General features: G+C 41.6%; 1 protein-coding gene across 2 annotated transcripts; it reads right to left on the reverse strand.

The window, feature by feature from the left end:
* Positions 1-2,337: 2,337 nt before the first annotated feature.
* Positions 2,338-5,888, reverse strand: btg4 (B-cell translocation gene 4). Of its 2 annotated transcripts, XM_061056332.1 has the most exons (5): positions 5,708-5,888; positions 5,381-5,555; positions 4,434-4,571; positions 4,004-4,274; positions 2,338-2,891 (listed from the first exon to the last, which is right to left on the reverse strand). In XM_061056332.1, the coding sequence occupies exons 1-5, from the start codon at positions 5,829-5,831 to the stop codon at positions 2,637-2,639; spliced, it is 963 nt and encodes a 320-aa protein (XP_060912315.1). In that variant the 5' UTR covers positions 5,832-5,888; the 3' UTR covers positions 2,338-2,636. The 2 variants fall into 2 exon arrangements, with proteins under 2 accessions (XP_060912315.1, XP_060912316.1); XM_061056333.1 differs by having other exon boundaries at positions 5,381-5,888.
* Positions 5,889-10,812: the final 4,924 nt, after the last annotated feature.

Consider the following 10,812-nt stretch of genomic DNA (forward strand, 5'->3'; position numbering starts at 1 on the left):
TGTATACTGTTTAGTATCTACTATCTGCTGTATACTGTTTAGTACCTACTATCTGCTGTATACTGTTTAGTACCTACTATGTGCTGTATACTGTTTAGTACCTACTATCTGCTGTTTACTGTTTAGTACCTACTATCTGCTGTATACTGTTTAGTACCTACTATCTGCTGTTTACTGTTTAGTATCTACTATCTGCTGTTTACTGTTTAGTACCTACTATCTGCTGTATACTGTTTAGTACCTACTATCTGCTGTTTATTGTTTAGTACCTACTATCTGCTGTATACTGTTTAGTATCTACTATCTGCTGTATACTGTTTAGTACCTACTATCTGTTGTATACTGTTTAGTACCTACTATCTGCTGTATACTGTTTAGTACCTACTATCTGCTGTATACTGTTTAGTACCTACTATCTGCTGTTTACTGTTTAGTATCTACTATCTGCTGTTTACTGTTTAGTATCTACTATCTGCTGTTTACTGTTTAGTATCTACCATCTGTGCTGTTTACTGTTTAGTACCTACTATCTGCTGTATACTGTTTAGTACCTACTATCTGCTGTTTACTGTTTAGTACCTACTATCTGCTGTATACTGTTTAGTACCTACTATCTGCTGTTTACTGTTTAGTACCTACTATCTGCTGTTTACTGTTTAGTACCTACTATCTGCTGTTTACTGTTTAGTACCTACTATCTGTGCTGTATACTGTTTAGTATCTACTATCTGCTGTATACTGTTTAGTATCTACTATCTGCTGTATACTGTTTAGTACCTACTATCTGCTGTATACTGTTTAGTATCTACTATCTGCTGTTTACTGTTTAGTACCTACTATCTGCTGTTTACTGTTTAGTATCTACTATCTGTTGTATACTGTTTAGTATCTACTGTTCAGTAGGCAGATATTTGTTCCTACGTCTTCTGATTCATTCAGTATGCAAGTGACGTCATTTACGTTTCCCGAACCGGCCGCATCCACCCGTTTTTTTGTTTTTTTTGTTTATCTTTATTCAAGAAGAGTAATGCACATATAGAGTCAGGTAAACAAAAAACTATATCACAATGTAAATCAAGTAAAAGATTAAATAACTAAATAACATACAGTACATCAAGAACAAATGAAAGACAGTAATATACAGAATATAAAGTAAACCAATAAAGACACATTTAAATAGTGAAATCATTATTTAAATAGAGGGGGAAAGGTTTTATAATAATGCAGATATTTGTTATATTTTCTGTTGTTAATTTAAAGTAGTAATTTCAGTCGGGACTTTACTCTAGATTAAAAATTGATTCAACTAATCTACTTCCAAACTCCATGTGATCTGCAGAGTCCCTCTGCACCTTTAAGAGAAAGCTAAAGACCCAGCTCTTTCATGAATACCTACTAACTTAATGATGATGGTCTCCATATTATTGATGATGATGATGGTAGTGACGATGGTTTTTGTTTGATAACGACGACTTATAAGATGGTTTCTATACTGATTAGAGCTCTCAAGAACTGCCCTCAATGTTGTGCTTTGCCTCTGGTCACTTCCTGTCAGCACCTGTGTGTCCAATCAGACTCAAAGCTGATCGTTTGCTCTTACTGACATTGTTCCATTTTTTCTAGATCCTTGCTTGTGTTGTTCTTACTCTCTGATGTACGTCGCTTTGGATAAAAGAGTCTGATAAGTGAATTGTAGAATTAACTGACTGATTGTGGTCGTTGTGTAGGCAGTGTTGTTAGCTGATTGTTCTGACACACACCAGTCACTAACTACACTACCAATACAAGCACCACCACTGCTTCCCAGCTGAGCTGTAGCCTCTTTACAGCATACTGATAGTACATTTGAAAATGCTTCTGGTTGCCTATATTGTAATTGTTAAATGTTAGAGCTTCACTAAAGCAGATTCACATTGAAAATCAGTTTCTCCAACACAGCTGGAGGCTGCTGCTCATGTTAGCTTAGCTTGAAGCGCAATATGGGTCTTTCTGACTTTGAGGAAGAAAATACAAAGAGGCTGGCAGGAGAAACTCCAGGTGAAGTCAACAGTGAACAACTTAGCCGTTTGCATTCATGAGTTTCATGCAAGTGTGGACATGCAACATATTTTATTAAACCAGTCGAGGCGAGTAAATCTGTTAATTTAAATCGTTTTTGACAGTTCATTTAGATGAAATGAAAAGGCCAACAAATAAAAAAAAATGGAGGCCAGAGTCCGAGACTTTCTAGAAGTTTTCCTGTTTTGATTTCTTTTCCCCATCAGTCTTATGTAGTTATTTTTAGCTTCATGGTCACATTACCTGAAACATTTTTAAATAAAGAATACAAACATGAAATGAAAGAGCAAAGTTAAATGTTACTTTATTCACACTCACATTAATTTTAGTTTTAAAAACATATAAAGGGAGAATTATTTAAAATGAGTTGATTAGTATATAACTTTAAAAAACATGCTTAATCAGCATAACTTTAAATCATTACACTTTAAACCACATTAGATAAAGATTACATTCACTGTCCCGACACTTTTTTAAACCCGCTGAACAGGTTCTCTGATCCAGCATCACGGCCGTCCTCCCTGTTCCCCATCCCCAAGCGGTAGACCCCGATCCCGTTCGCTGAGGCTCGACTCACTCTAGGATCGGGACTTGCTGACCCAGTGGTACTTGTCGACGCGCGGCCCGGTGAAGGTGAACGTGGCTCGATAGGACTTGAAGCCTTTCTGGTTGGAGAACTGGGAGGTGGGAACTGAGGCCGGGGGAGAGTGAGGAGGGTGAAGGGGGAGAGGATGAAGGGGTGGGGGAGGGTGAGGGGGATAAGCATCCCCACCAAAGGCCTTCCTCTTCTCCCTGAGCCACTGCTGAGGAGCTCCTGGAGAGAACTCGCTGAACTGAGGACGAGAAGGGCAGAGGGTTATGAAACGCCACGAGAAAGACCGGCAACAGCCGTGTTAAAAATAGAAACGTGTAACTGCCACCCTGCTTCTTTCAGGCTGGAAATAACCAGCACAAAATGTCCCTCAGTTTTTAGAGTTCAGGACCAAACTGTAAACATTTAAAACACAAGTGTTGTGCATTTTATAACTTTCTGATGTGTGATAATTAAGATTACTCTGATACTCAACAGTATCAGGCCAATACAGCATGCACAAAGTCACACTTGTAAAATCTTGCAGAAGTAACTGCCGTGGGCTTGGCAGTGTGTGTGTGTGTGTGTGTGTGTGTGGGGGGGGGGGGGGGGGGGGGGGGTGACCGCCCACTTACAATTTACCTTTCAAATCCACAGGAACCAAGCCAACCAGCAACTCATGACCATAAAACATTTAATTCAGCAGAAAAAGTGCTGTTCCATTTTTTTTCTGGGGAGGGAAGGAACTACACATCCCACAATCCATTGCGATTCCAACAAGACTCCACAAACGATGGTTTAGCAGTTGCAGACTTCTTTATAAACGTACTCAGACCTTTGTTCTACATTTATCTTTATTTGTTAATATTTATGTTTTTAATATTTTGTAGTTCGTGTTTATACCGTGTTGAACTTCAGGGTACAGAAGCCGACAGCCGAAGTTCTCGGGGAGGCGCTAAAACATTTTCTGTGGTAACGGCAGGCTTCACCAATCAGAGACGTCGCAGCAACACTGTTCAGTAGGAAACCAGGACTACATTACCCATAATACCATTCACTGTCCTATTCCCCCAATATAAAAAAAAAAAAGGCAGAAAAAAATCCCCAAAATACATTTTAAAAAGAACAAAAGTAAATGGATGCTTTTTGAACCCATCAATGACCCCTGACCACCTGAGGCGGATTTATCCTCCCGCCATATTGTGTCACCTGACTTAAATGTCAAAAACATCCAACTGGAGGACAGCGTCATGGCGCCTGTTTTTTTGTAGATTATTTGTTAGATCCCCGTTAGCTGTACCTGAGAGCTCAGCTAGTCTTTGCGTGGTCCACATTCAAAAACATTAACATGAATATAAAACCCATCAAACCTACCCTGTACACGCTGTTGGGGTTGCTGACCGTCGGGATGGTTTTGGGCTCAGGATTTGTGGGCGGGGCCTGAGAGGAGCACAGAGTCGAGAGGCTGCTGCCGCTACTCATGCTGTTGTCTCCGCCACCTTCCTCCTCGTCTGAAGAGCTTCCCGATCGGACGTCGAGGCTCGCCCGCTCCACGGCGTCATGGATGCGCCGGGAAAACTCGCCATCTCCCCGTCGACAACTGTTAACCACCGAGACGCAGAATGGAGTGCTGTGTTCACCGTACCTGCAACGAGGAAAAAATCGGTGGTTTTCAGAGCAGAACGTCTTGGAAGTGACAAAAGAGTGAGCTGCAGTCCAGGTTTTATTTTTACTGAGCATTTTCAAAAACAAATCAGCAGCTCTCGTCACGACCGCTTGGTCTCAACACAGTGTGACCTCTGACCTGCAGGACACCTCTCCGGGGTCGACCCACACCGTCATCTCCAGGGGGAGGCCCAGATCCTCGTACCGCACCGCACTCTGCCTGCAGGCCTGCTGAAGAACCAGATCCCTCAGCTGCTCCCGGTTCATACGCAGACACCTGGAACACACAGCAGCTCCTGTCAACACTTTATACTCTAAGTAACTTACATCGTGCGTATGGAAGTCTACTTTATGAATCACTCCATGTGTTTCTAAACTCCTCCTGTTTTCTGTTATGCTTGTTTATTCTAAGTTGTGCAGAGCTGCGGGCACAATAAAGTACATAAATCTGAAACCAGACTGCATTTAGTCAAAACTGCAGCTCTCAGCTGATCTATTTTTTTTTCTCTTTTTGTACATATTTAACTTTTTTTTTTTTTTAATTTAAATTGTATTGTGTTCACTTTTTGTTTGCAATCTTTGCTCTGTAACACCGTAAGTTTCCCCGTTGTGGGTTAAATAAAGGATCATCTTAAATGACAGGAACTCTTCACTTTCCAAATGTTGCTGGTCCAATATGTGGAAAAGTTCTCAAAAAGGACGGCTCAGGTGTCTTCTCTGGTATCACACCAGGTTTTTAAAGAGCTAATGTCTCAGCTAACGGACAGTCATCGTAACTGTTTTAAAATGTGACTTTTTAATCATCAGTGTTAAAAAGTGTGTGTTTATGATTGTATTTGTAATTATTTGAACTCTGTGTTATAAGTGTGTCTTCTTATTGTTTCGCTGCAGGGCACGCCTGGAAAAGAGAGCTTGGGTTCAGCGGGTTCTCTGTGACCTCTGGAGTGACCTCTGCTACTCAGGGAGATAATAAAATAAAAAGTCTTGTTTCAAGAAGAAAACTTCCCTATTCATGCAGCTTTTTGGACACTTCTGCTCCATCTCCAATTTAAGTTGCAAAATGAAGAAATGAAAGCTCACACTGACCTGTAGGCCTGTCCCTTGGTCGGTGCTTTCGGGTACCAGTGGTTTTTGTAGTTTTCAAACAGAACGGAGGTGAGGGCAGCGGCAAACCGGTCCCTGCTGTCATTATCCAGACAACCATACCTCTTCACCAGGCGAGCGACAAAGAACACGGCCGCAGCGATCTCTTCCTTCATGACTACACACACACACACACACGCACACACACACACGCACACGCACACGCACACGCACACCAGTTCACTCTCCAACTGCTGTTAAAATCCTCTACAGGGAATAAAACATGTATAGGGTGATCCTATGAAAACCACAAATAAAAAGAGACTAAACCGGAGGCCGCAGACCGCTCAAGCAAACATATTTGCTTCTGGAGCTCCAGAGAGAACTCGGCTCTGACTTCTTCTGCTACGACACAAATAAATAAGAAAATATATATAAATCTAAACCAGTGCATGGAGCTGCAGCGTGTTCACTCGTACATCAGATACTAAAACAGTCACTCCCTCCTTAGTGTGTCTCACATGGTTTAATCAGCTGTGTGACAAGACGACACACCTGAAGCTGGTTGACTTAACGACTCTGCCATGTGTGTGTGTGTGAAGGTGTGAGGTCTGTTTCTGTGTGGGAGAGGGTGTCACTACTGGAGAATCAAATCATTAATGACCTCCTCTCTTTATAACTCAAATGTGGAAATGTCCCCAATGTGAAGAAAGTAGAAAACAAAGAAAGAAAAGCAAAGTAGCTTGAAATTCACACCTTTCATATCCTTGCTCGCAACAACAGCACGCTTGGAAATTATTGATTATCATTGGATGTAATCTAACAGTTAGTTTCTACATAAATAAAACACGACAGCATGAGAATTAAATGCTCTGTAAAGATGTTGAATCAACGGGAATGAACAAAAGTATCACAGTCAAATAAACGAATCAAAGGTCAAAGCAGATTGACCAGGATGTTTATGAAATGGATCAAATTTGAGAGAGGTTAATGATGTGTTTTTTTTTGGCCAATACAGCCCCTCACATCAAAGGGGAACTGAAAGACGTGTTAAAAGATTGACTCCCCTCGCAGTCCCGGTTCTACTGTAATGTTGACTAGTCACTTATGCTGCATTCAAGTGCTCCTCGGTTGTCCCAGTCTCTCCGAGTTGGGAAGTCATTCTTCCGACTTCAGTGCGGAAAGTTACAAAATAAGCGCGGACAAAGACGATGTGTGAATGTCTCTGTTATGAGTTATATTTGAGCAAAATGTTGATGTGCAATGAAGTCATAAAAAGTATCTGAAAATTTACAAAAAAATATTTTGCCCCCCATGTGATGATAAATATGACGCCTAGTCGGCAAGTCTGGCACCTCATTTTTTCCAGAGTTTCTGAGTTGTTTTTCCGACTTGAGCAGGCGCATTTTACAACTCAGAAACTCATGTTCCTGATGTCTCTGACACCACATGAATGCAGCATAAGTACCATACTTCAAGACTTGTTACTGGGGTACTCTATAAGTGATCTTTAGGACTGTTCTGGTGGTTACTTTACACAGCAGCCTCTGTCGTCACTGTGTGAATGTGTAGGTGTGACCTGCGGTGTGAAAGTGCTTTAAAAGTCCATTGACCTTTCCTAATGCTCCATTCTGCCCATGCCTAGAGCCGGGACCGGCAGCCTTGTGCCTACGATTGAATCACAGCAGCTAATATTCGAAACATCACCCCCTCTTGTGAGATATTGCCTAACTATATATCACTTATAGCTCCAACCCAACAAACTGATTGGTCAAAAGACATTCCATCAGCGCGGATATACACACTATAACGTACGCTTCAGCCAAGTGTTCAGAATACATAGAATGGAAGTCCCCATCAAACAGAACTTCTGAAACTGAAACGGGATGGAAACCAATCACAAGATAGAAGGCGGGACATACCGCAGGGATGAATTTGATTGGATTGTCAGTGCAGGATGAGTCGTCAGACATTTGAAATATTTTAAAGTTCTTATGAAAATACTCAGATGATGCTCTTTAAGAAATATTTGTGCGAGGTTAAATGAACATTTAACACTGGATTACACAAAAACATGTTTTTTTTAATTCAATTTTCTTGCCCTCTGTCCAATCAGGTTACTCCAGTTTGCTGAATGTTGTAACTAACTTACACATGATCGATGTAGAGTTAATTAAAACTGGATAGCTTGAAATCCATTTCACTTCATGGTCTGCCAACAAATCGTTGTGTCAACCCTTTAAATGAACTCTAAGAAGCCTAAGGCCCCCTTGTCCTCTTAGCTTTTTTTTCTGGCGTTTGTGCGCTGAGAAGAAAAGCGTTGCACGTCCGTCCTGTCTCCATGACAACAGTCTGTTGACAACAGCCGCTGTATGACCGACACTGCTCTCTTACTGAATGTTTTATATTTGAGATAGTTTTTATCCTGATCAGACACGGAGCAAAGAGGATGTGGGCACAAGAATATGAGGAATATCTTATATAAGCTGCTGAAAAAGTCTTCTACTCATTTAAAACAATTGAAAAAAGACGCTAGCGCTAAGAGGAAAAGAAATGCTAGGTGGACTGTTTTTATAATACTACACAGTTCCCTATGGCCCGCCCACTGATGATGTCACAATAGAATTGCAGAATCTTAATTTCCCTAGAGACACATGGAAGGCCACGCCCCCTGATGACATCACAGTAGAATGCCTTTGAAGTAGCCTGAGCACAGAATGTTCATCTTGCACCAAAGGACTTGAGCTGTATTTGTTTCTGCACTGAAGGCCGACAGCGAACACAAAGAAAGACAATAATAATAATAATAATGACGGAGACATCAGGACTCTTGTTGACCGCTTTTGTGCACGTCCCTAGAATGAAGGCTGACATAGACATTAGCTACTTCATAAAGAGACTGATCACCAAATATTGGTACCAGGTGGAATCTGGTAACCATGTCAAACACAGTCTGAATCTGCTGGTCGACTTGTGTCAGTGCATTGTCGATTTGACTTACAACAAAATCTTGGACGGTATTCAACCGGTCGTTTCCGACTGGCAAAGGAAAGCAAAGAGGATACACTCTCACATAGAACCGAGGTTGTGTTACTTCGGTGTGCGTGAGGAGGGTGTCCTGGATGAGTTGAAATACGTCCTTCCATCGAGTTTCGCTCAAGCTCTAGACCTCTCGAGCATCATCTATTGTGAGAGTTTGGACAAATTCATCACGATGGCGGCACGAGAGGCGAAGAGGCGCATCGACTGTAACATAATGATGGTAATGGAGAATGAATATTATGAGCTACCCACGTGTTTAAGATGTAAGTGTATCTATTTTACAACTCTAAGCTCCATGATCGATCTAGTCTCTCAAGCCCTTCAGTGCCTTCGCCTTCAGAAGTGCCATTGCTATCTGAGGAGAACCCCAAAAAGCGAAAGCCCCCGACCAGATTTACAGTTAAAAGAAGACGAGAAAAAAACAAAATGTATTGTTATAGATCAAGGGTTGTGTAAGATAACTTATTCTACTCGGAACGATAGCGTCCTTGAAATACTGACAGAAGTCAATGAATTTAATCGCCCAGTGGATGACGACATCGACTGGCCCTGGCTTAACGATTACTGCCAGTGGTTACTATCATATGCTTGTAGTGAAGATTCGATGGAGGACATTGACGAGGTGATGCAGAGTTCAGATGACTCGGATTCCCCAAACCAACCAGTGAGACTGATCCGCGTGGGATCCATTGAAACTGTGGACGAGAGTCGCTCAAATACGGAAGCCACTTCTGAATGTCCCTATGAAGAAGTCGAGTATGATTCTGACAAATCTATTTCTGAGACGGCCACATTTACAAAACACGACCCAGAAACTCAAAAACTGTTTGCCTTGCTGCTAACGGGATTGTTATACAAAGCCACGGATAAGGCCAAGAGATCGCTGATCGTTCCCAAATTCAACAGGACTGTCGCAAATCTCAGAGCTGCAGCTTTGGGAAAGATCGAGTCCTCAGATGTTGTGATCAGGTCGGACTGTCGTACTGTCGAGAAGGTAAGCAAGGCTCTTTATGGAGACCTCCGTGAGCATTTCGGCACTGCGAAGGAGCTCCTCCAAGCCTTGGAATCGGAGGATCCATCCATTGTGGATGTAGTTATTGAGGCCTTGAAGACTTGCATCACTGTGTCGAATCCAGCGCCAAAGGGGAACCCAGTGCTCAGGTTCTTTAAATCTTTGGGAAAAACCATTGCAAGGCCTTTCAGGGCATGCTTCTGTTGTTGAGCCAGCTCCGGATAGCTCCGGATTCTCCGGTTTCCTCCCGCAATCTCAAAACATTCACAATGGATTCAACTCTGACCACGCCCTCATACATGCCTGTTCATGTTCAAATTCTGTACAACACTTATTAAATATTTAATCAGCAGTAATATCAACTGCAGATATAAAAAATCGACCTTTGACCAATTAATATTGTATGAAATGCACTTTTTGTTCTAATGTCCATTTTATCATTCTGTAAGATGTCAGCTTTTCTGTAAAATGTCTGAAGACAGTCCAGATTTGTTTTCCCAGTCGGATGAAGACAGACTACAGTACTCGTTCACATGTAAGGTGTTTGAGCTCGCTCAGTTTGTGGTTAACGCCTTTAAAATGGAGCTTTATCTTTGATTCATTGAATTTACAGAAACTGTATTTACAGTCTTAGAAGCCCATGTGGGCTAGGCACACTTTGGTGTATGGCACGTTGAAATAAATGAATTAAAAATATATTCATACAGTAACTCTTATATCAAGGTACTTCTGATAAAACAGTAAATCATGTCTCACTACTTCAATTAACTTTTATTTCGTCACTAGTGCGAATGTTGAGTACGATCAAGTCGTCTAGTTGTACCTGGAAAGTACGACTACTGGTTCTTGACTTTATTAGCATTGACCTCTATTCAAACTTAATTATCTATAATTGCATTTTAATTTCTTAAAACTCAAACCAATTTATCTTTTGTCACAATACATTATGTGTTAACCCTAAAGTCAGAGGTGCTGCTCGTCTTTAAACCACAGCAGTGGCTCAAAACGTGCAAATTTTGCATCAACAGTAGGAAACCTCCCTGAAGGGGCCCCCCATAAGACAGCACTCACTCTGGTTGACCTGCTGAGCATCTCATGCATTATTCCTGTGAAAACCAAAGTTCCTCAATGAAAGTCACTGAAGGAAAGTGAAGAGGAGTTATCTGTCTGGGAGGGAAAAAAGAAAGAGGAAGAGCGTCGGGACACTGGGAGGGAAAAAGGTGGTTGGAGGGGCCCCAAAAGACTCTAGAGTCACCACTGAGTAAGGTCATCTGTGAAAAAACATAATCAGTAGATCAAGGTAAAGAAGCTGCTGATTCTGAGTCAGCCACCAGGTGGAGACAAAGAAAAACTAACTTCACTCCTTCCTTATTTCCTCATG

The sequence above is a fragment of the Labrus mixtus genome, chromosome 14 (genome assembly GCF_963584025.1).
Source record: "Labrus mixtus chromosome 14, fLabMix1.1, whole genome shotgun sequence".
In the NCBI taxonomy this organism is placed as follows: domain Eukaryota; kingdom Metazoa; phylum Chordata; class Actinopteri; order Labriformes; family Labridae; genus Labrus; species Labrus mixtus.

What these genes read in the sequence shown, in the direction of transcription:
- btg4 (XM_061056332.1), bottom strand. Translation starts at nt 5,831, where the DNA reads ATGCACTGGTTTAGATTTATATATATTTTCTTATTTATTTGTGTCGTA. An exon ending in TGAGCGGTCTGCGGCCTCCG is followed by an intron (nt 5,556 to 5,707) that starts GTTTAGTCTCTT and finishes GTGTGTGTGTAG; the next exon opens with TCATGAAGGAAGAGATCGCT. An exon ending in ACCAAGGGACAGGCCTACAG is followed by an intron (nt 4,572 to 5,380) that starts GTCAGTGTGAGC and finishes TGTGTGTTCCAG; the next exon opens with GTGTCTGCGTATGAACCGGG.